At 43.2% G+C, this 26,143-nt stretch overlaps 1 protein-coding gene across 3 annotated transcripts in view; it reads left to right on the forward strand.

The window, feature by feature from the left end:
* Positions 1 to 26,143, forward strand: part of SASH1 (SAM and SH3 domain containing 1) — an 856,260-nt gene that overhangs the window by 744,381 nt on the left and 85,736 nt on the right. For 2 of the 3 annotated variants that reach the window (XM_024747973.1, XM_024747972.1), the window contains exons 3-4: positions 13,399 to 13,449; positions 13,573 to 13,622. In XM_024747973.1, coding sequence (XP_024603741.1) covers positions 13,399 to 13,449; positions 13,573 to 13,622 — 101 coding nt within the window. Of the gene's footprint in view, positions 1 to 13,182; positions 13,225 to 13,398; positions 13,450 to 13,572; positions 13,623 to 26,143 lie in introns of those variants that run through there. The other variant, XM_024747974.1, reaches the window with a different exon arrangement.

Genomic DNA, 26,143 nt, shown 5'->3' on the forward strand with positions numbered 1-26,143 from the left:
TAAGTGTGGAACCTCTGTTCTAGGGCTCACTGGATCATGGTCCCAAGGAGGGACCTTGATATGTGATTCTTCTGGCAGCAAGCTCAGTGGTGGCACGCAGTTCGTCAGCCAGTTGCCCAGCGCTCTGCTCCTGTACATCATGGGCAAGGGGACTTGGAGCTGTTGAAGGAGTTTGGAGCAAGGTTCAGGCATGTAGTCCAAGGTGCAGCGGTCAGACACGGTGGCACAGCGACTCTCTGGCCCTGTGTGGCTGAGCTAGTTTCAGGATGGACATTAGAACTTGGTCATTTTGTAATACCTAATATGAAAATTTTTAACTAGATTTGAAATCTGTTACATTTTCATAAGCAGTTTCACTGTGACATTGGGCAAAGTGCTGTTAGATCCTTGCAATGTAAATTGCCATAAGTATTTCAGTGGTTATAGAAATGGACAAAACAATTTTGATGACTTAGTTGTGTGAATAAAATTCCTTGTTAGTAATGACCAACAAGAGTGGTAAGAGCTCATCACTAAAAGTTTTGGCCTAACTTAGCTTACAGTCATTTCAGTCATATAATTTAATTTTTTTTAAGTTATTTTTCAGTAAGCTCGAAGTTCTATTAAAAAACTAAAACGATTTTATTTGGAAGTTTTGTACCAATTCAGTATTTAATATTTTCATGGGACTTTCCTAGCGGTCCAGTGGTTAGGACTCTGTACTTCAACTGCAGGGAGCACGGGTTCCATCCCTGATTGGGGAACTAAGATCCCGCATGCCACAGGAAAAATTTAACATTTTCACTAATACTCTGGTATAATCAGTATATATTATTTAAACACGTAATAAATGTTTTCCCACTCAACCCCTCCTCAGTGCCTCAGTGTGCAGCGGCCTGTTACTGTTGTGCTGTACGGGAAGAGGCACAGGCGGCTGTCTGCCCTCTCTCCTTGGAAGCCCTTACCATGTTTCCATTCTCCTTCCCTTCTCTGAGTAAACAGCTCCAGGTCCTCCAGTTGATCTCATTCATATGATTCCATTTCTAGACACCCTTCTAACAAAGGTTCTCCTGGTTTTCATTATCATCTGGAAAATCTGGGATCCAACGCTGAGCACAGCTGTCCAGATATCATGCCTGGTGCTAGAACAGAAGGAATACTGGGCCTGTGATTTAGACATTAAGTGCAAATGATTCCCATGAGTGACTTTAGAAATCACTAGAATGTAAGCTCCATGAAGGCAGCAACTGTCTTTTTTCACTGTTTTATCCTTCTTGACTAGAACAGTGCTTAGCGTACGGTGTGTGATCAATAACTTTTTTTTTTTTGGTACGCTGGCCTCTCACTGTTGTGGCCTCTCCCGTTGTGGAGCACAGGCTCCGGACGCACAGGCTCAGCGGCCATAGCTCACGGGCCCAGCCGCTCCGCGGCATGTGGGATCTTCCCGGACCAGGGCACGAACCCGTGTCCCCTGCATCGGCAGGCGGACTCTCAACCACTGCGCCACCAGGGAAGCCCAATAACTATTTTTTAAATTAAGGAGTGGTTAGATGAAAGAGCAAATGAAGAGACACGGAGAGAAATTAAAAATAAGTGGGCCCCGTTTAGTTGCTTTCTGTGACTTTTGTCTCAGGTTTATCGATCCCAGTCAGCAACTAGATGTACCCAGAGTATCTCTTGGTGAGTGTGGATCAATGCACATTGTTCTCACAACAGTGAGATTGGATGGGCCATCCAGAGGCGCTGGATGTTGTGCGTATCCACCACTGGGAAATGCAGGGGCCATTTGTCTGTTGGTCTTCATAAGCCAAGTCCTGCTAGTAAAATGAAAAATTGAATTACACAGCTTTTTTTTTTTTTTTTTTTTGGCTGCACCGCATGGCTTGCGGGATCTGAGTTCCCCAACCAGGGGTCGAATCGACCCCAGGCCCCGGCAGTGAAAGCACCAAGTCCTAACCACTGGACCGCCAGGGAATTCTCTCACAAGTTTTTTAAAAGGGTGATTAAAATGTCTTCATGACACTGTGTCTTTAATATTTACATTTATATGACATGGCATACTTGTGTTAACTTTGTTCGTAGTAAAAGGTGCATTCTTCTGCCGTGATGCATTTTATTGAAATGATGTATCATCAGGCAATGGTTTAGGTCTTATTCCTACCTGTCTTCAAGATGCTTGGTGCATGCTATGTACTCAACACTGTTAAAGTTGTAGCCTGAAAGATCTAGTATATCATTTCCTAAGACAGTTTAGAAATTAAAGAATCATACTGCCTTGTTGTTTGAAATGAGGCATGAGAGTACCAAGCTTGACACTCTTAGATTAAAATTATCCCTGATTTTAACCCATTCATCTAACATTCGCTGACTCTCCCCTGTGTTTCAGCATAGTCATGATTCGAGATGGCAGAACTCACCCTGCTTTCTCCCCAGACTGAGTTCTGCCCCTGTCCTGGGTACTTGCAGTAGATAGGAGGATGTGCATTTCATGAATGTCCCCTTGGGAGGTCCCTTGGTTTTCACTAGGGGATCTCAGGCCTACCTCCAGCTTTGGAAGTTAAAGCACTTGTGGGACAGTTCTGCAGGGGCGTGGCTTGTGATGTTGGTCAGTGTGATATAGTGTCCTCTCTGCCAGAAGCCAGAGGAGAAATTCTCATTCTCATGATGGATAATGTCAATCTAACCGATCATGTCTCCTTTGCATTAAACATTGGAAGCTTAGCCCCAAACGTGTGGTCTGTCTTTAGTGTAGAATCCATAACCTGAATTTTGGGAACTAACCTAATTCGTGGACCAGTTTTACCGCACAATCTTGATTTTTCTCCCCTTTGTATTGTTGACATTAGTTTTTTAACGTTATAAGGCAACATTGCACTTAAGGTTTATCAGGCATTTTAAGTCATTTTTTGGAATGTGGAGAGGTCTAATAAATGTGTAACAAATGCTTAGAGAACGTGGACTAATGCAGCAAGGAGACTCAGTTGCCACAGAGCAGTAATGGCTAGGTTGGAATTGCCACTTTTGGTTTCTTATCAATGCTTATAGAAATTCACTGATCTGTTCATTATAGTTGGGTTTTAAGGCTGCAGTTAGTATAATAGCGTTCAACTGTGAAAAAAAAAAGCTTTTTCCTCGGAACATTTCTTCTTTGATGTGGTGGGATGAGAGTAGTTTTCCATTCACTTTCACTCATTAGAAAAAATTTGATATGCTGGGCGGTGAGCTTATTTACAGGAGCCTGAAAATGACCAACGTTTCCTGTTTCACCTATGAACGATTTAGGTAATAAGATATGACGACCTGTGCAACCGAATTTAGAACACACAGACCACTACAGATTTTACCCTAAAAGTGATTCAGTACCTTAACGTGGTCTTTTTAAGTTCTTATAGGTCTGAGTTGTAGATCTTTTTGAGAATATTTGTTGAATTGCTTTTACTTACCGATCTAACTCTGCAACCCGAAAGAAATCTTAAAGCATGAAAATACATGTCCCAATCAGTAGGACTGGAATGAAAAATTAATGGAAGAGTCAGAATTACTGGCAAAGTAATCCAGTTTAAACAAATCAAACCAATAGATACCCATCAAGCTCCTTTCTTGTTCAGAAAGTAACAGCCATGAGGAGAGGGACCCTCGTCTTGTTCATTGCTGCCTCCTTAGCACTTCACATGGGGCTTGGTCCATAATAAGTGCTGAATAGTTTTTGTTGGACTGTGAGACTGTGTGTGTGTGTGTCTGTCTGTCTGTATGTGGGTACAATGAATCCCCGTTAAGAAGGCATTTACAGGGCTTCCCTGGTGGCACAGTGGTTTAGAGTCCGCCTGCCGATGCAGGGGACACGGGTTCGTGCCCCGGTTCAGGAAGATCCCACATGCCGCGGAGCGGCTGGGCCCATGAGCCATGGCCGCTGAGCCTGTGCGTCCGGAGCCTGTGCTCCACAACGGGAGAGGCCACAACAGTGGGAGGCCTGCGTACCGCAAAAAAAAAAAGAAAAAAAAAGGCATTTACAGTCTAGTTGAGGGAATACGATGCAAATAAGCGAGCAGAAGAGTAGCTACATGTAGGGAGACCCTCAGGAATGGCATTTAAGGCACAGTTGGGCAGCGAAGGTTTAATGGGAGGTGGGTTTGTAGATGAAGGATGACTAGGGTTTGGGTGGAAAGGAAACAGAAGTGAAACTACTGGGACAGCCACTTAGGGGACATTGGACCCAGCACCCGGTCTCTAAGACATTGGACCCAGCACCCGGTCTCTGAGACATTGGACCCAGCACCCAGTTTATGATCCGGCCTGTCGGTCAAATGGCCTCTCCTTCAGAAATGTGGACTTTATCCTGTTGGTATTGTGTTTCCACATTTTGGGAAAATTTTGGAACGGAGAAAGGACACAGAGTACAAAGCAGTGTGCTTCTCGAAGTGACATGAGCAAACGGATCACCTGGGGATCTTGGTAAAATGCAGATTTTGATTCAGGAGGTCTGGGGTGGGGCCCAAGACTGCCGTTCTAACAAGCTTCCAGAAGCACTTTAAATAGCAAGGACATAGCATTAGGATTTCAAGAAGATTTAATGGACAGTAGTGCTTGAATGGGCATGACACTGCTCCATCCTGGGGTTTTAGAGTCCAAAAGGAACTTAAAGATAATCAAATGGTCCATTTCTCTTTCATTGCCATTGGAAAAAACAAATAAAATAAAACGGAGGTCTAAAGTGGGAGCCGGACTGGAACTCAATTCTCCTGGCTTGACGTCATCACCTCCCACCCTCCTGTGCAGCGCGGTCCAGGTCTGTGAGGGGAGGACTGCAAAGAAGCTGGGGTCTGTGGGAATGGAATGGGTTGGCTGGGATGCAAGAAGCCATGTGAAGGGAGAAGCAGCAGCTCCTAGTAGCTGATGTGATGGGGAGTGAGAAAACACCCAAGAAAACGTTGAGGTTTAAATCCTGGGAAAATGAACACGTGCCACACTGATGGGTTGGAATGGAGGAGTCAGACAAGAGGGGAGGAGACTCGGCCAACGGGAGGTACCACCACTTCAGTCTTCTTGTCAAGTGAGAGATGCCACATGCGTCTTAAAATCGACCACCAGCAGCAACTTTGCCCAGCAGTTCAGAGCTTGGTTCCCTCCATTAATTGAACACATTAATAACAGCATGTGGCGTTTCACTTGTAGCTGAAAGTTGTAAGCGCTCAGTCCTTTCACTTTTTTCGAGGCCTCCTTCCTGTACCCAGGATGGAGGAGGAGAACTTGATGCCAAGCAGAGCTGGTGGGCGCCTGAGGTTCTTCCTCTCTGCTTTTGGAATAGGAGAGGGGTTTAGCCTTCCTGCTTTTCCAGCTGTAAAGTTCATTTGGCTTCCAGCTCTGCCACCATTAAGGGAGGGAGAGGTGTGGGTTTCCACAAGAACGTGGAAACAAAGTTGGGGTGAGGATGAGGGCAGGATACTGGCTTTCCTGGTCCTACTCTGCCCTGAGTGGGTTTTTGACGCTGGTGCATTGCACAGTGGGTTGTAGCACTTCAGAGTGAAAATGTAGCCTATCAGGGTCAGAACCGTAGTTTTCTATTTGACCCATGCCCTACTGGTGTGACCTTTGTGTGTGTGTGTGTGTGTGTTGCCTGTGTTTGGGCACACGTGCACATGCCCGAGCTGGTGAAAGCACACACGTGCTCTCATGTTTTGGTTCTGGTTTTGGTTCTGATTTTGGCAAACCAGTGATTTCATCTTGAAACATTTGTTCTGTTTTTTGCTTCTATGTTAGACGTAATAAACATTTAGGGAACTATTTCCAGAAATTGTCCAAGTTGATAAGAAATGGATTTGAGGTTTTCTCCCCTAGTAATTTTGTCATCTGATTCCTTTCTAAAAAAAACTGTATGATACTATGGTTTAGTCTCTTACATTCAAATTATGAATATGAGATTATTTCTAAAATCATCATGGACCTTTATTATTAAACATAAAATTCATCCATAGCTTTATGACACTAGTTATTAAAACTTTTAACACTTGAAGAATTTTAAACAGGGCATGGCCTAATTTGAGAAATGAAGTTTTGATATTTCTTAAGTTTTAATTTTTGAGATAAAACTAAAATTATCAGATTTAATTTTTTAGAATGGTTATTATGTTTAAAAAATACAAACTTAATATGTGCTTGAAAATATGTTAAAAATTCAGAAATACAGTGGCCTTTGCAGGAACTATCATTGGTGTTTAGGAATGCTTTCAGATGTTTTCTCATACATTTATAAACATATACATGTAGATAATTTTAAAACATATATAGGATCTGGAGATTGCAGTTTAAAATTTTTATAACTAACTTTATAATTTTTAATTTTTTTTAAATTGAAGTATAGTTGATTTACAATGTTTCAGGTGTACAACAAAGTGATTCAATATGTTATATATATATGTATGTATATACTTTTTCAGATTCTTTTCCATTATAGGTTATTACAAAATACTGAATATAGTTCCCTGTGCTATACAGTAGGGCCTTTTTTTTTTTCCTTTTTTTTTTTTTTAAAACATTTATTTATTTTTGGCTGCTTTGGGTCTGTTGCTGCCTGCAGGCTTTCACTAGTTGCAGTGAGCGGAGGCTACTCTTCGTTGCAGTTCTTGGGCTTCTCATTGTGGTGGCTTTTCTTGTTGCGGAGCACGGGTTCTAGACACACAGGCTTCAGTAGTTGTGGCGCATGGGCTCAGTAGCTGTGGTACAGGGGCTTAGTTGCTCTGCAACAAGTGGGATCTTCCTGGACCAGGGATTGAACCGTTGTCCCCTGCATTGGCAGGCAGATTCTTAACCACTGCGCCACCAGGTCCCTATCCGTTTTATATATGGTATTGTGTAGCTGTATCCCAAACTCCAAATTTACCACCTCCATCTTTCCTGTTTGGTAACCGTAAGTTTGTTTTCTATGTCCGTGAGTCTCTTTCTGTTTTCTAAATAAGTTCATTTGTATCTTTTTTTAGATTCCACATATAAGTGATATCATATGATATACTTATGTATTTATATCATATTATAAGCAATCATTTGTTTTTAAATTTAAATTTGTTTAATTTTAAAACCTTTTTTTTCATTTCTTACTATTTATAATACTATTATTACAACTTAAAAAATAATTGAAGTATAACTGACATACCCTCTGCCACACCTCTCCCCCCCTCAATGCTGCCAGTGCTCAAAACCAAACGAACTTTACAGTCGGAAAAGCAGGAGGGGTAAACATCGTGTTAGTTTCAGGAGTACAACATAATATTTGATATTTGTATGTGATATTTGTATGTATGATAATTGCAAAATTATCACCACTGTAAGTCTGGTTTGGAGATTGTATTTTTAAGCTGATTTTCCATTGTTAGAAATAATAAAGGCAATGCAAGATTACATGCTTGTAAAAAGCGGCAAAGAGAATAGAAGTGTAGATCCGCTCAGACCTTTTCCTATGCACATACTTACATGCACCCATGTTGGGCAGTATTTATATTTTGCTTTGGCTTTCTCTGTTCATACTTCATTAAGTTAGGGAGGTTTCCTTAAGCGTTTGTAATTTACAAACACTAAGAATTTGTAATGTTAATGATATTTGTCATTCCTAACTAAGGCATACTCATGGTGCTTAGTGATAAGCAGTTTAATTCATAGGTCAAGTTCCATACATCCACTTTCTTTTTAAATTTTTTAAACTTTAACTAAGCTATGATACCCTAATCTACAGTTACAGGTTCAGGCTCAGCTTCCAGTGCTGTGTGGCTCCCTGGATGTCCATATTGAACATGGACCAACGTTTGGAGTTATTTCTCATAAAATACTGCTCAGAATACTCTGTCAAGAGCAAAGTCAATGAGCATATCATACTCAAAAACTATTAGGATGATAGATTTATACCTGGGAAACAGTAGTGAGTCCTTCTCTAATGAACTCTGTGGTTGTGTTCAAGTTGGAGTGTGTTTCTTCATGTTCTTTTGCAACATTTAGATGGAATATCTAAATTTGTTGAAAGTGATTTTTTTTTTTTTTTTGCGGTAACCAAAGAAAGTTTTCCAGTGCTAGGAAAGAGTCGAATTCTTGATAATTGAGCCATTTGCTCAAGACTGAGCCACAGTTAGGATGTAAGAAACCCTGGTAGGTAAACCTTAACATTGAAAATTGTGAGGGAATTCCCTGGCAGTCCAGTGGTTAGGACTCCATGCTTTCACTGCAGGGGGCCTGGGATTGATCCCTGGTGGGGGAACTAAGATCCTGCAAAACAAAAAAAATTGTGATATTTCATGATACGGTGTGTGGGATTTTCTTCAAAGTAAAAGGGTGGAGCTGAATTATGGGTGAAGGTATAGATGAAATAAAGTTGATCCTGATGAGTAGATAATTGTTGCCGCTAGGTAATAAGCATTTGGGAGGTTGTTATATATACTGTTCTCCTTCCTTTTGTATATTTGAGATTTTCTATAGTAAGTTTGAAATAAGAGACAAATAATAACTGTAGCCTAAAACACTGTGATACTTCAACTTTAAAAAAAAATTCAATAGTGCTTTACAATTTTCAAAAGTTTCACACAATACCATTAATAACTCTTTTTCCCTCCTACCCCTCTATTGCCCCTCCTCCCTTCCCTCTCTCCACTGGTAACCACTAGTTTGTTCTGTGTATCTGTGTCTGCTTCTTTTTTGTTTTATGTGATAAGTTCAGGATGAAATATATTGCCATGATATGCTGCTTGAGTAAACTCTGTAAAAATCACAAAAGAATGTTTCAGGACATTGTCAAGAATAAATAGTCTCATCTCATTCCTGGTTTCAAAAACTTACCTGAACTCCCATCTCCTTGGCAGTCAGTATGGTGGACTGTAGTTTCCAAACAGCCTTAATGATACCTCCCATCCCAGTGCCCTTCTTACCATGTGACTTTGACCCTCCTCCAAGTGAGAGGTGGGGCTCGGACTCTTGCCTCCGGAAGGGCTTGTGGGTCCAACAGAAGTGACACTGTATGAGGCTATGTTATAATAGGTAATACATATACATATATCTATTCTTTTTCAAATTCTTTTCCCATTTAGGTTATTACAAAATGTTGAGGAGAGTTCCCTGTGCTATATATAGGCCCTTTTGGTTATATATTTTATTTTAACTTTTATTTTATATTGGAGTATAGTTGATTAACAATGTTGTGTTAGTTTCAGGTATACAGCAAAGTGATTCCGTTATAGATAGTGTATTTGTATATGTGTATGGATAATGGAATCACTTTGCTGTACACCTGAAACTAACACAACATTGTTAATCTATACTCCAATATAAAATAAAAATTAAAGAAAATAAATTGTAACTTTTCTTAAAAAAAGGTAATACACTTCTGCCTGGTTCTCTTGGTATTCTCTCTCTGGAAGCACCCATGTATTAGGTGTTCAGCTGATACCTCCTGCTTCAGTCCCAGCTGTTAGCCAGCATCAGCCTTTAGACATGTGAGTAAGTGAGCTTTCTGATGATTATGGCTCCAACCATCAAGTCACCCCCGCCCCCTTTGAATCTTCCCAGCTGAGGAAGACATCATAGAGCAGAGATAAGCCTTTTCTTCCGTGCCCTTCCTGAATTCTTACCTGCAGAATCTGTGAGCAAAACAAAATTCTTGTTGGTTTATATAACTAAGTTTGGGATGATTTGTTACACAGCAGTAGCAACTGGAACAGTCAGAATGTGTTAATGAGAGACAGAAGAATCTTATTTCTCAGGGATCATCACTTATCATAACATGCCCCAAAGATACATACATACTCAGTGATTTTGATGGTATTCACAATTTTTATGACTTCCATCAATGTGATGACTTCCAAATCAGGAATTGTATTGTAGACCATCCATTAGTCCCAGAATAAAGTAGTTAGTGGCTGGGCAATCAGGTGTATCTCTTTAATTCTTCTTACTCCACCTCCCCGCTTCATCAGGACTTCCTTCTGCTGGAGCTCCAGAACCATGGCTTCCTGCCCCTTCTCCTCATTACACTGGTTGAATTGGGAGCAGAGAAGGGGCTGGCCTAATCTGGGGACTGGACAGGGAAGAGGGATGTCAAGGAGCCTTTCTCTGCCCATTCTTTTTTTTTTTTTTTCCCCAATAGTTCTTTTAATTTTTTAAAATTGAAGTATAGTTGATTTACAATGTGTTCATTTTGGGTGTACGGCAAAGTGATTCAGTTATTTGTGTATATATATATATATATATATATATATATGCTTTTTCAGAATCTTTTCCATTATGGTTTATCACAGGATATTGAATATAGTTCCCTGTACTATACAGTAGGACTTTCTTTATCCACTTTATTTATAGTAGTGTGTATCTGTCAATCCCAAACTCCTAATTTATTCCTCTTCCCCTACCCCCTTTCATAACTGTAAGTTTGCTTTGTGGGAGTCTGTTTCTGTTTTGTAAATAGGTTCATTTGTATCGTTTTTTTTTTTAGATTTCACATATAAGTGATATCATAGGATGTTTGACTTTCTCTGTCTGACTTACTTCACTTAGTATGATAATCTCTAGATCGATCCATGTTGCTGCAAATTCTCTGCCCATTCTGACCTGAATCTGTCCTTCTGAATTACGTAAGCAATACCCTTTATTGCTGCACACATGACTGGTGTTCCTTCTGCCTGACTCTGTCACACTTTTTCATTTCACACTGTGCTGTGAAAAAAAATCTAAGTTTTTTAAGAGGTAAACAGAATAAAAAGTTGTCCAGCACTTTTTCCTTAAGTGTGTATGACATATTTTCAAGATTTGTTTCATGCTCTGTACATAAGGTGTTTTATCCAAGTGTACGTCAGAACACCTGCTAGCTTTAACTCTTATTTGTAACGTTCCATTTCTTGGGCTAGATGGTAGGTCCACATGGGTTTCATCACATTCGCGAGAACATGATAGAATGATAGTCTTTTGTATGTTTGTCATTAATATCATGTGACATCCATCAATGTCATAATGATGGAATTTTGCCCATAGTCCATTCTGTTTTCTCACCAAACATCGTATGGGTCCTTAACTTAGTGGATAATTTTACAAGCTTCTCCTCAATTGTGTAATATTTTTACTTTAGGATACGTTTACTCTAAGAAATGCCTCTTAACAATGATGGTCATCTCTCCTTGAGAGATGAAATTAATAATGTTTGCTCTGAACAACATTATTTTGTGGCATGTTCTGGGGAAAAAGAAGAAAAAAACCCACTAGAAACATCATTGTGCAAGATCTCCTGTTAAACATATCCTGTTCCTGGTAAAACAGATGTTCTGCATGGAAACAATCACTGGGTCCGTTATTTTAATGGGGTGAATTTTAATACATTGTATATCAAACTATACACCCAACCAATTTCCTAAGTAGCTACAGCACAGTCAAATGTCTATTATAAGTGACAAACTAACATGTGAAAATGAATTGTTTAGAATATTAGTTCCAGATCATCGAACATTTAATATGATTGGTAACAAGCATCAGTTTTGTATGCAGGAATGGGTACATTTTGCATAATATACTGTAAACATTGTGTTTATGGTGTGGAGTAACAAGTGATACACTCAATAAATAAAATTTATTAGAAAAGTGCAGATAAAAATGTACAATAAAGGCAGGTAATTTCCTATCATGGTCTACGTTACCGAGTAATGTAGAGACTCAGAGTATGAAGAAAGTTAAGAACAGAGGAGGGGAAGAGAGTCGAATCAGTTACTTTGTGTTGATGGTTATGGAGTTGGGGGTTAGAGGGACCATTTCAGAGGAACTAATAGAGGTGTGTCAGAATGCCGAGGCTTCCATACCGACTCCTGAACAGGAAGACTTAAGATGAAAAAATTGCAAGCTGTACCTTTGCTTACCTCCTGCTGTTTACGTTTGTAAATTTCTCTATGCCATAATGCTCAGAGGTTAGGTATCAGGGCATCCTGATTGGTTTCTAAGCACCAAGAACCTCTGAAATACACATCCCCTTTGTTGATTGCACTTGAGTCTGACATCATACCAATTGGGCTTGGAATGTAACTCAAACATTTCCATACATTGTTTTGCAACAGAATATAAATTTGATCATTATAAACAAAGGTGGCAATAAAAACCAGGAGGATGTTAACCAAAGAGAAGTTCATTGGGGCTTCACACCCACTCTGATATTTTTTCATAACAAATAAGGTCCTGGGACTGGAGATGAGTGGGTTGCCAGTCCATTAAACACTTTTTCAGTGTTTAAGAATCATCCTGTTCTCAGATTTAATCACCCCAATGCATTCATTTTATCTTCTTTATTTGTACTGGATTCCTGTTACCTTGTTTACATTTATACTTTCACTCCGAGTTACACTTACGTTACTGTTTCATTGCTAGGTTTTAAAATATTGATCTAGATTTGCAGTTGTGCTAATGATGAATTAAGCAACCTGAAAAAAAATGAACAATTAGATGCAAGTGAGAATTCGTAATTTGCATGATCTGCCCCCATTTCCTGAATGTTAGCTGAGACCAACAAAACAGTCTTCATATGGTGCACCTACAGCGGTGAAGAAGATAGCAATCATTAAGAACCCAATAGGATTATTGAAATACTCATAATTAATCTGATAGTTCAGACTTGTACAACATTAGTGATATTACTCCTTCCTCTAAAACTGCCCATCATCCTGCTTAGGACTTGCTGATCAGCCGGGGACCACCTGGACTTGGATGACACTTAGATGCGAACCTCCGCTTTAGCACCTATTTAGATTTAAAATTTTTCTCTACTTATGAAAAATTATCAGTGCGGTGCTCTGTGCTCTATTTACTAGTATAACTCTCATTTTCTTACGGCATATTCTAACACTTCTAATAGTGTAATTATCCTGTTTTGTTGTCAAAGCTTATTTCAATATATTATTTTTTATCACAGGTAACAGGTTTATCTCTTTTTTCTCTTTCTTTCTATCTCTCTTTTTTCTTTCTTTTTTTTCTCTTTTCTTTTTTTTAAAACCATAAAATGCGTGTTATACTCTATGACTTTATCTCTAAAATTGTTTGAGTCCTCTGCCTCTTCTTTATGACTGTATGGCACAAATGGATCATAGTAAATTCTGTGTCCTGATGACGGTCTAATCACATCCAGAGCATCATTTCACCATTAACTCTTAGTACCCTTCAGTTAGATTGTGCTTTTTTCTTCTGCAGTAAAATTATCAACAGTGTCAAGTGATGAAGTTTGGAAAACAGTTCAATTTTAAAAGGGTATGGCTCTCATTTTAAAAATAGTTTTTCCAGAAAATCTGTTTATCTCCTCCATCTATTCCCACCCTACCCTAGCATTTTCCAAATCCCCCCATCTCTTCTTACACAACTATTTGTCTTCTGGTGTGTGCCACGTTTGGAAGTCTCATTAAACCAGCATCTGTTCTGTTTTAGGAGAAACCCGAAGCCAGCCCAACGTCACTTCAGCTGCGGTCCCAGATCGAAGTAAGCACAGTGACTTTAATCATCTATTTTTGCTTCCGTCCTTTTTTTTTAAGTGGTATTATGTGCAAATCAGATGAAGCCTGCTGTTCTGCCTGCACTGACACTGTGAATCTTCTCTCCTAGGAGTCACTGGGCTTCAGTAGCACCGTGTCAACACCAGAAGTGGAAAGAAAGTAAGTTTTCTTCCTTCTGTCCAGGAGCAGAATTTCTAAGGTGTCTTTTAGGTCCATCCTGAGGGACGTGAAATGGGTGATCATAATATTGTGTATGTACTACAGAGCTTGATGTCCTTTTCCTTACATGGTGTCTGTGTGTGTGTGTGTGTGTGTGTGTGTGTGTGTGTGTAGATGGATGAGTGTGTTTCGTAATTCAACTGGTGATGCAGAGGATTCTGCAAAGCGTTAATTGATTTTACACTCCTTATGGTAAGTGAGCTTAAATATCTGAAAGTGAGCATGGAGAAAAGGAAAGGAGAGCTGAGTCAACCAGAATGGTTTTCTTCTTTTACACTGGTTTCTGATATAGGATGAAAGTCATAAAGAAGCAAGGTACAAAAATAGAATACATTCCAGAATAAAACGGTGATTACAATACCCTCTATGTACCTTGCTTTGGTGGGTGACCTTAAAACAGAGATAAATGCTTGTGACAGATTACAAAGGCTCACTACCCTTTCCTGTTAAAGGTAGTATGTTTGCCTCCTTGTCCTAACTTGGACCCTGTAATTTTTACTCTCATGGAAGATAATTCTATGTTACATCTTATATTTCCAGTATTTCTTTTTGGCCAGTTAAAAACAAAACAAAGCAATTTTTTTTCCCCTATAACCTTTCCCTCTTCTACTTTATTCTATCATAATTATGGTAGAATGTTCTCTTTATGGTTTTCTGAGGTAAAGAACTTTTGAGAAAGTCCACATCTTTAAACAGACACTTCCTCTGGCACAGAGCCACTCATACTGTTTCAGGCCAAGAGAGGCGTAGAAGTGGTTTAGGCATCAAGTATTTCTGGAATGAAAAGCACACGTTAGGCGAGCGTGTGTGTGCTTTATAGCACAGCTCTGCGTAATCCATCCACGTGTGTGTGCTGCTGGCACAGACGCGGCTTCCAGGAGGGAAGGCTGCTGTGTGCCAAAGCTTCGGTTCTCACTAAGCAGCTTTGGATCAGGCCTGAGGAATGTTAGGGGTGATGAGCAAAAGGAAACCAAGGCCTTTGCTCACTCAAGGTTGGAAGGTAAATGTGCAGTAAATAGGAATTTCCTTTGTCTTAGTTGCATGTATTCTCCCAGGAACTTAGTAGCGTGGAGGCTGAAATAGCCAAGAGGGCTGAGTTGACATGGATTTTGAAATTGGAGGTGCGATGGTGGTGTTGAACCGAGTGTGGGCAGAAACACTGAGTGAAGGGGCTGTGGGCTTTTCTGACCTGGTTTGCTACATAAATGGCATGATTCAGGCTGAGAACTCAGGTGATCTCTCAGACTCTCTGAATATTTCAGTGGGCAAGAGATGTTTGCCTTTCCTCCTAAGAGGAAGTGACTCACCAGGTCACCAAATTTGTACTAATCTTATTTAGGCTGGGTATTTCTCCTTCCCCTCAATTGTGGGTAGTCATTCTTTCTGTGTTTATAACCTCCACTTAGTAAAATGTGGCATGACGCTTGTGGCCCAGAGAAAGACTGACAGCCTCCTGAGGTTAACAATTTTGAGACACACACACACACACACACACACAAAGACACACACACACACACACACACAGATAGACATAGACACACAGACACACACACACACAGAGCTGCTGACAAGCCCCAACCTCCCATCTGTAATACTACCGCTCTGCTTCTGTTAAATTAAATAGTTTATTTAAATTCAGTTGTTTCTAAAGAATTTGAAAAGTTCAATCCATTTCATCCTCCACTTCCCTTTAAATGGTTTTCGAAACAATGACACTTTTTTTTTAATTAAAAAAAAAAAACTTTTGAAAAGTTTTTTAACTTACAGAAAGGTTACAAGAATTGTGTGATGAACTCCCATATAACTTTTACTTAGACTCACCAATCTGCATGCTTGGTCTCTCTCTCCTACACACATACACACGCTTGTGTAATATCATTAATTTTTACTGTTACCTCACTAAGTTGCATACCTCATGACCCTCACTCCTAAATACTTTACCATGTATCCCTTAAGACAAGGACAATCTTACAGAGAACCACAATATAATTACCAAATTAAAAAATTTAATATACAGTTAATATTCAAGTTTCTCTAGTTGTCGCAATAATAATTCTTATAGCATTTGTTTTTCAATCCAGCACTTAAAAAAAAATTACTCATGGCATTTACATGTCATGTCTCTTGCACATTTAATCTGAAAGGTTTTCTTGGGGATATTTTTGAGAGTGTAGGCTAGGTGTCTTGTGAAATGTTTCTTGATCTGGGTTTTTTTTTTGTTTCTTGTTTTTTTTTAAGATTCAGGTAATGCATTTCTGGTGCTGTGGCCTCTACAGTGCATTACATCGTGATGTCAGTTTGTCCCATCGTTGGTGATATTAATTCTGATCTTTTGGTTAGAGTGATGTCTGTCAGGTTTCTTCTAAGAAGTTACACTTTTCTCTTGTAATTAACAAATATTCTGTGGGGAGGTAATCTGAGACTATGTAAATGTCTTGTTCCTCATTAAATTTTTACCTAATGGTTTTAGATTCTTTTAGTGATTCTTGCCTGAATCAGTTTTTACTGTGGTGGCTGCAAAATGGTGATACTTATTCTGAAATTGATGATTATTTTAGATTTAATTTAGATTTTTAATTTAGATTTTTTTTTTTTTGTCTTTTTAAACATGAGGTATCACCCTGGATGCTCAAGGTCAGATTATAATCTGAGTAGGTTTGATGTAGTGTTTATATTGAATTATTTGTATTTTTCTACTTGAAAATGCAAGTACTTTGAAATGCAAAATCCTGCTATTCTTCAAGTGAAAATCCTTGCTGGTAACTTTGCAAGCCCTGACCTGGCAAACCAGTTGGTTGTGTCTGGTGAGTGTCTGCAGAATATCTGCCAACCAAAATATCCTTCTGAGTCAGCAGTGTTGTTTTATTGGCAGATGGTTTCTCCTACTTTTTATTCAAAAGGCAGGAGAACTCAGTAAACAAAAGTGGACAAATCCAAGAGCAGCACCACCTTAGAAGCAGAGGCATAGATGATGGCAGCAGTAACAGGGGAGCCAAGAGGTTGATGCGCCCTTCCGAATCCAGTCCCCCCTCTCCCCACAGTGGTCTCAGGGGCCTCAGCACCCCTGCCCTCCCTTCTCCCCCAGTTAAACCTGTTGTAAGAAAAGTATTAGGCATTAATTATGATGCAAATGTCTGTTTTCTAAAAAATACATCACCTCTCCCAGTAATACTTTGCATTTCACAAGGTTTAAAGTTTTAAGTTACAGGAATATAACTCTGGCAAGAAAACACCCAGGAGGTGGGTTTTGTTGGGGGAGACCAGCAGTGAGAATTCTAATACACCTGACCTGACAGCACCTGGGTAGCCGGACAAGTAGGGGGCTGCTTGGGCTCTATTTGGCTTGGCCCATCTGGCGTCTAGATGTGCAGAGCCTGCATGGTGAAAGCAGGGATGGACGGAGGGATGGATGGGGAGAGAGAGAGAGAGAGAGAAAGAGAGAGAGAGAGAGAGAAAGAGAGAGACAGAGAGAGAGAGAGAGAGAGAGAGAGAGAGGGAGGGAGGGAGGGAGGGAGGAAGGGAATGGACCTGCCAGCCGCCCCCCTCCCAGCCCCCTTCCCAGTGTGACAGAGTCCCCATTCATCCTGATTTTCTTACAGTCCGTAGGCCCTCCATATGCTTTCACTGAAAATATAATAAAGGAGGCCAAAGGAGCTTTAATTTGAACCTCTTCTATTTATATCTATTTGCATTGCCTATTGATGAGACTATCCACTTTATTACACCAATCTTGGATTTGTGTTGACTGGTTGAAAAGGTGAATGTTAGTTAAAATTTTTGTTACTCAAGAGTAACTGAGAGCAAGCCATTTTTGTTGGAAAACATCTTTGTAACTGTACCTATTCAGAGTGGGTGTGGGCAGGGAATGTGGTGCCTCCATCCCAGTTCTGTAAGGATGGAGCCGTCAGCCACGGCAGTGCCTCCCACCCCAGGGAATTCTGTATGGAGAAAAACCAGGAGACATTCTGTGCTTTGGATCCTGGCCCTATTAGTTAAGATGCATACCTAAGGAATAATTTCAGTGAGCCCAGATTCTTGCATCTTCTCATACATAGAAAGCCACTAAAATAATGAACTTGAAATGTCTGGGGTTTTTTTGGTGATTAGTAGTAATCTTTTGATGTTCAACTATGTGTTTTTTTCTCAGCCAAAAAAAATTTTTAAATCCTATATATCCTGGTTCCTCCCTTGTCTCTTAGGATCCGTTCCTCAGAGCTCTCTGAGAGGCTGTCCCCTGGGCTATAGTCTTCAGAAAGATCTCCAAATAAAACTTAACTTGCAACTTTTATGTTGTGTGTTTTTCTTCAGTCAACAAAGTTTAGTTACAGGTAACAGAAAACCTGACAAATAGTGGCATAAACTAATACAAGTTTCACTAGATACATTCTTGTTCATGGGTAGGTCCAGGGCTGGCACTGTGGCTCAAGCAAGCCTTCAGGAACTCAGACTGTCCTTTCCCTTTCCCTTTCCCTTTCCCTTTCCCTTTCCCTTTCCTTTTCCCTCCCTCCCTCTGGTTTTAAAATGCTGCTGCATCTTCCAGCAGGGAAGGAGAAGCAGGGTAAAGGGAAGAAGGTAAAAGGGCAGAAAGCCAAAGGCACTTCCCATGCAAAGCTTTCCTAGAAACCCTGTACGACACACTCCACTTTACCCTACTCATTTCTTCATGCAGCATCTGTTCCCAGAGCACCAGCTGTGAGCACAGGGCACTGTTCTGGGTGCTCTTATTCCCATTGACAAATGCAGAAACGGAGGCACAGAGAGGTTGATAAATTGCCCAAGGCGACACAGCTAATATGTGACAGATCCCAGATTGGCTCCCACTTAAGAATTCATGCTCCTAACCACTAAGGTCTAATTCCGAAATGCCTGTAGTTGTACTGCTCGTGCAGATAGAGAGGTGAGAGGTGAATTGAGTTCATGAACACTATGTAAATAGCAGCCGTTAAAACCTCCACTTTGGTTTCCCTCGGAAGTAGGAACAAGTTTTATTCTTATATAAGGCGGGTCTCTCATTTATCTACAGAGGCAGGAAGGTCCAAAATAAATCTCAAAACTTCACCTTAGCCAATATTTATAAACTCTTTTCTACTAAGTCTTTCACTAGAGTTGAAAATTCTCTGATTTCGTTTCCCTTTCTTTCATTACCTGTGGTGAAAAAGCCCAAAAAATATAGTAGCATGATGGAAGAGGAAGATATAATAAAAGGGAGGGAGCTGTGTTCTGTGGTCGGATAAAATGGTTAGAGTTTATAAATATTCTGTGCAAGCATTTATTCCATTTGGCTTTGCTTCACTCTCGGAAGTGTTTCATCCGGCAAGCTGGTGACTCTTCCTTTGGCCGTGCCACATGGCATGTGGGATCTTAGTTCCCTGACCAGGGATCGAACTCGCGCTCCCTGCATTGGAAGTGTGGAGTCCCGACCATTGGACCGCCAGGGAAGTCCTGGTGACTCTTTGGAAGGTGTCAGCTTTCCTTTTTTCCCCCTCAAAAATCTATCTTCCCCTCCTCTTTCCTCTAGACTCCCCCCCCCACGCTGTGTCACCTGCTACCTACTCTCCAGATTGCTTGCGTCCCATCATCCACCCTCTGCCTGCCTGGATGCCGCCTCCCTCCGTCTGCTCCAGGTGGGTGGAGCTCCTGCAATCTGTCAGATGGGCCATATTCTCCCGCGGACGCTGAGCCTCTTGATTGCAGCTCCTCTGGTGTGGTGCCCTGTCCCCTACTCTCACCGTCCTCCCCACCCCCCTTACCTGCGCAAGCTCTATTCAACCTTATTTTTATTATTTTTGGCCGTGTAGCATGTGGGACCCCTGCACTGGAAGCGCCGAGTCTTAATCACTGGACTGCCAGGGAAATTCTTCCATTCAACCTTAAAAGCTCAGCTCTGGTCTTGCCTCTCCCAGAAGTCTTCCCTGATTTGCAGATGGAGGTGAAGCGTCCCACTGCTGGACTCTGTAACCCCTGAGCTCTCCTGCTGCTGTTGCAGTGGACTGCACTTGTGGGTGCTCCTATGTGGTGACTGTGTGTGTGTGTGTGAGTGTGTCAACTCCCACGCTAAGGCCAGGATCTTTTACATAAAAGGCTTTCAGTAGTGTTGGATACATGCGTGACTGGGTGGGTGAGTGTACACTGGTACGTACCACTTCTTCTCCACCCCATGAGAATCTCTCCATCCTCCCAAACCACAATTGCATTTCTCTCCCCTCCTAGTTGCTAAACTTTTCCCCTAAAGCTGGACTCTTCTCTTCCTTCCCTGCTGAGATGCTCTTTCCAAGGTCCGAGGCCCCTCCCCCTCACAGATGCTTGTTGCATTTGGCACTGATTTTCCCTTTGGTCACGCTGCTCTCTCCGCCCTTAGTGTCCATGACTCTGTGGTTTCCAGTTTCTCCCCCCTCACTTTATGCCCACTCTTGGCAGCTCCCTTCTTCCCTGCCCACCCCTTACTCTGGTTTTTCCCCTGGAGCTTTCATCCAGCCTGCAAGTTCTCCCAAGATACCTACCCCACCCGTGGCTTTGAACTACTGTCTTGGGCATCCACGTCAAATCTACGCCTCTCCCTCTGCACCATCCCCCCATCTGGTGACCTGCCTGTTTGCAGTCTTTTTTATTTTTTTATTTTTTGCGGTACGCGGGCCTCTCACTGCTGTGGCCTCTCCTATTGCAGAGCACAGGCTCCGGACGCGCAGGCTCAGCGGCCATGGCTCACAGGCCCAGCCGCTCCGCAGCATGTGGGATCTTCCCGGACCGGGGCACGAACCCGTGTCCCCTGCATCGGCAGGCGGACTCTCAACCACTGCGCCACCAGGGAAGCCTGAGCCTTTACATCTTATTCCCGCTCTTCTTCCACAATTCCAGAACCTAACTGCCAAACCTTGTTGCTCTCTTTACTTCTATAACTCTCCCTTGTTCCCCTCCTTTTCATCTTCCCTGCTCCACGTGAGACCCTGAACACTCTTCTCATGAACTGGGAAAGAGCATCCAGGGAGGTACTCCCTAAAGTACAGTTAGGCAGTTAGGTCCCGTCACACTGAGAGAGGATGCTGAGATCCCCTCAGGGACACTTAGAATTTAGGATCTCTGCAGGTTTTCACCTTTGTGATCAAAACCCGCCCCCCCCCACCTCCTCCTCCCCCCTCCCCCACATAGAGCACCAGCTCATCTTTACTGCTGCATCTCCCAGTTTCCCAGCCACATGACCCAGTTCCAGACCCAGGGGATGCTCTTGTTTCCATATGCCTCCTGGGTTGTCTGGAGTTCCTGCCTTGAAAGCATTTCCTTCTTTTAAGTCCTGTTTTAAGGACTGCTTCTCCTTGAATGCTTTCTCAGTCCCGTCACCGGCTGTATTCTTTCCACCTCTTGGAATCCAGTAGCAATTTTGTGTGGATTTGATGTCCCTTAATGTACTGTCACAGATATCATCATCATCATTGTTGTCAACATTATAGCACTGCTTCCTGGGTTATTTATGTGTATTGGGCACTGGTGCTAGTCACTTTTATTGTATGTTATCATTTAATTTTTCATGAACTCATTGAGATACGTACTATTTTTGAGGATAAGTACCTTGCCTAAGGTCCCAGAGCAAGAGACAAAAATCCTAATCTGGTCGAAGTGCCGTTATAGCCTTGGGGTTAAGATGCCTGGCCTGAAAGCGGATTCTCTGGGTTCATAGCCAGGTGCTTTCTTCCAACTCTTAAGCTCTTGGCTAGTTACTTACCTTCATATCTACAGATTCCACAACTATAAAAAGGATAACCATTTACAGTACTGGCCTCAGTCAGCTATCAAGCATCTAATAGGCGCTCAACAATCTTGTCTGTTATCACTGTCTGTTCCGCCTGACCCAAGTTCATGCCCTTGCCCCTGGCTCTAGCCCCTTGAGCACTTTTCTAATCCCACCCAACCCAGCATGATCGTGGGCTCCTTGAGGCCATGAACTCATTCTCTTCCTCTCTTTGGATTTTCTTTAATATTGAGAACAGTGGTTTGCATAGAGCAAGTGCTCATTAAATACTTGCATCAAATTTATTAAATGCCCCCAGTACTTGGAAGTAAGATTAAAACTGGATTATCTCCAGGACCGGAATTACAGAAGACCTACTTTGGTCTCACCTGTTAGCTAGCATATGCCAGTGTCTCCCTAAAATGATAGCAGTGTCATATGAAGTCAGTGCTTTCTGCTCGTGAATATTAGGATTAAAAAGACACCTGTTAAAAGCATTTTAAAAAACATGTAGTGGAGAGAATGGTAGTTTCCACAGATCCCCAGATCTCTTTCTAAGAGCTGCCCCTCTCCTTCGCACCCGATTCCATTCTGCAGTCTTGTTCAAGTTGGGCTCCACATACTATCTCCAGATAAAGGTATGATATGGAGAAGCACACAAAATATTAATTTTAAAAATCCTGAAAATGTTTTAAACCTGCCATTTTGTTGGGAAAGTACACTTGTTTTATTTTATTCTTAGTAACAGATTTATTGAGATATAGTTCACATACCGTACAACTCACCTGTTAAAAAGTATACAAGTCAGTGGGTTTTAGAATGTATATTCGCAGGGTTTTTGCGACTGTCACCACCGTCAGTTTTGGAGTATTTTTGTCAATTCAAAAAGAAATCCTGAAATGTGTAAGAAATTTCAGAAGTTCTTTTTGAAGTGGGACCTCTTCCTCAGTCAGCTCGTCCCCAGCACCTGGGCTTGAGGAGAGGGGCTCAGGCTTCATCCGTTTGTGGAAGCCCCCTGAGGGCAGGGGCTGAGGCCTGTAGTCACGTGGACTCCTGTGTGACGGGCCGGGGCTCTCTTTCTCATTGGTAAACGTGAGCTCTAGAAGCCCACAGGCACGGCGATTGGTTATCAGTCGTCCTTGGGAACAGACGAGAGTCAGTGAGAACTGCTGGTGAGGCCCGCGAGTTCGCTTGGAAACCCAGGTCAAGCCGTGTCCCCCGGAGCCGAGACTAATGCATCCCGTTTCCACATCCTGTTCGTGGCAGAGCTGTGGGGTGTGGAGGGGAACGCCACTACTTTCCCGTGGGGAAAGAGCACGTGTGGGGAGTGCAGCAGCCTTGTGGAGGCACGTTCGTGAATGGCTCACAAGTCGGTTCTGCCCAGTTCAGGTGGGTGTGTCCCCACTGTCCCCCCGCCCCAGGAAAGGGAGGTGGGTGCTCGTGGCCCATTAGAGCAGCACCACAGGCGACTCGGGCCCCCAGTGTCTGGTCCTTGGAGCTCACGGGGAGGAGGGGGCGAGGTGAGACAGGCAGACAGCAAACTTAAGTTTCAGAAAATAAGTAGGCTGCGCGAAGAGCCAGGCGTCAGCGTATGTATTCTGTATTCCTTTGCTTTAATCAGTTGAGCGGTAGCCATCTGCCAAGGCTGTGGACATGAGGGCAAGGTCACTGTCCAGGGGCTGGGCTTCCAGTCTGTCTGTGATTGTCACCCCTCCAGGCTTCAGCTCCCAGTGACACGGCAGTGAGTCTGAGTCAGGGGGTCTCCGGGTTCCTTCTAGCCTGGGCCATCGCTCATTTTCTGACCCATTCGGAAGCATGCCGGGCACCGGCCAGCGTTGCACGGACTCTCCACGTTCACTGTCGCTCATGTCAGCTTTGGTGTTGGACAGAACCTGAGCCTGAATTTAAGCTCTGCTAGTTGTGGGATTTAAATTCTCCAAGCCTCGGGTTCCTAATCGATAAAACGTGCAGGATAAAAGCTCCTTCCGAGGGTGGTTGTGTGAAATACCCAGTGCTGTGCCTGTCTAGGTAGGTGCTGTTCTCTCCCCAGCCGCAGAAGGTAGGGTGCTGCCCTGCACGGCAGTGCACCTGTGGTTTCCATCCTGCGTCTCAGTAGACGGTGCCAGACACGCAGCTCGTAGTGGCCACGGTTACTTACAATGCACCTCTCCCCCATGAGCTTTCCTGTCCTTTCAACGCCCCGAAGATAGGAGGGTGGGGGAGGGCTGGGAGACAACCACCGCTTTCACAGAGCCCGTGCGGTCGCAACGTGCTGAAATATGTGTTTGTGTGGGCCGCACACGTGTGTGCTCCATCGCACAGCATATTTGAGGGGCTCAACATTCCAGGACGCAGGGGCTCCAAGTAAGAGCAGCTGTGCCAGAATCCTCCACCTCAGCTGTTTCCCTCTGAAAACTCTGTGGCCCCGAGCTCCGTCTGGTGAGGGAGCCTCCAGCTGACCCAGCCCAGCTTGAGTCCACGTGCCTGGGCTGCATCGAGTGACCGCAGGAGGTATTTAGCACGCAAAGGTGGCCACTGTTGATTGTCTGTCCTGCAGGAGAGGTGACCGGGACCCTGGGCCGGGGAGAAGGGGGGGCTATCAGTAAATAAATAGCATTCCTTTCCTAGCAGGAATAAGGGAGGACCCATACCTACAACTTGTGTGTGTGATCCTCCTAACAAAACTATAATGTAGATGGTAGTCGGCAGTTAAGGAAACCGAGGTTTAGAAAGACTAAATGACACACCAAGATCACGAGTCCAAACCTTGGGTGAGGCAGTGGTGGAATTCCAATCCAGATCTGTTTATCTGCCGGCGCCAGGCCTTTATCATAGACTCCACCACCAGGACCACACAAGGATGGATGCACTTAGGGAAGACAAGTGATGGGCTAGGCCTCTAGTGAAGTTTAATTGAATAAGCACTTTTCATGTTTCGGCCGTATGGACAAATATGCTAGGCCCTGGAACGATGGACAGGATAGGAAAGGTCGCCGTCCTCTGACACCCCGAAGAAAAGGCACAGTGATAGGATATCCTGTGTGCACAGTGCCGAGGGACTGGAGGAGGAGGGACCGCCCACCCCTGCAGGGAGGGGCGGGGCCGAGAGCCACATAAATTCCCCATCCGTCAGGGTTCTGTTGGAGAAGCAGACGTTAGGATCACGTCGTTATAGCATTTTGACCTCGTGTGTCTAGGGGGGCTGCTCCCTCTTTGTCCGGTGATGTGGCCTGAAGTCCGCAGGACTGGCACTTGGGGCAGAAATGATGTGGGAAAGTGAGGAGAGAGGACAGATTGCCGCCTGCAAGGATGGGCTGAAACCCAGTCACCTTCACTACCGCCCGGCAAGCTCCAATGTCAGGAACCTGCAGGAGGAGCTGGCGTCCTTCCCCGGGAGGGAAACAAGCCATAGGCCCAGGATCGGAGACCCCGAGGAGGAGACTGGACAGGAATGCGAGCACTGCAGCCCAGCTGCTGCCCTGCCACTCAGTGACCCAGGGGACACGTGACGACATGTGTTGGCCTCAGCAGGGCCTCATGCCCTGCACTGACCCTGAAGCCCAGAAAGAAAACAGCTACCACACCGCTTCTGCTTTGCGCATCTCACGTGAAACATCTCACGTGGCCCACGCTGACCCAGTTGGGGGAGGGGATCTGGGAAACGTAGTCCAGCTGAGCTAAGGTGATGGACTGCAGACCCACCACAGCTCCCCAAGTCAAGGTTCAACCCCGCCCCGACCTTCTCAAAAAGCTTTGTCCAAATAAAACCTCACAGTCAGGATAACGCTTGAAGCATATCGGCTGCTTGTTTTAGCTTAGTGTATTCTGTATTCTCTTCTGAAAACCTTGCTGGCAGCACTGCTTTCCATATTTTGGAGGTGGTGGAGTAGAAGGATACAAGGAGGGGGTGGAGAAGGAAGGATGGGGAACGTGTTTCCCATTTTCTACCGGGTTACAACAGTGGTTCCAAGCACATCCGCGAGGCAGAGTCCGCTGGAGAGTTTGTTGAAGACAGACCCTCGGGCCCCGCCCAGCCCCAATGAATTGGATTCTCCAAACGTGGAACTCTGGAGCCTGTAACAAGTTTCCCAGGAGGTTCTCAAGCAGCAGCTTGGCTTTATGAACTCTGCCAAAACCTGTTTCTCGTCAGGCGGATTGAAGCTCTGTGCTTCTCCACACCTCAGTCACCAGTGGATCCCGGGGCCGCTCAGATGACGCTGGTGGATGTCAGTTATCGTCATGGTGTCCCTGGCAGTGCTGCCTGGTGTCCGAATCATCTCTAGCAGGTGCTCGTGAGTCACTTCAGATAAAGCCACAGAATCAGAAGGAGGAAGGATGTGAAGCAATCCTACAGCAAAGTGAGACCAGCCAGAACTACAAAGTTCAGGGAGGAGTCGGCAGCCCCTTAATGGCTTTGAATGTGGAGGGCACGAGGATGTTACAGAGGAGATGTGTGGGGATCTAAAAATGAGATCTGAATGGTGGCGGATGTTAACTAGACTTACTGTGGTGATGATTGCACAATATATATAAATATCGTATCACTGTGTCGTACACCTGAAACTAACATAAGGTTATACGTCAATTGTACCTCAATTAAAAAAATGAGATCTGAGGAGATAGGAAAGCTTGAGTTCCCATTTTCATAGTATTTATAACATCCAAAAGTTTTTCATCAGCTGTGTCTTGAAGGAATTAAAAGTGAAAAAAAAAAAAAAAAAAAAGGCTTCCCTGGGGG

This window comes from Neophocaena asiaeorientalis, unplaced genomic scaffold (assembly GCF_003031525.2).
Source record: "Neophocaena asiaeorientalis asiaeorientalis breed wild unplaced genomic scaffold, Neophocaena_asiaeorientalis_V1.1 scaffold123, whole genome shotgun sequence".
NCBI lineage: Eukaryota > Metazoa > Chordata > Mammalia > Artiodactyla > Phocoenidae > Neophocaena > Neophocaena asiaeorientalis.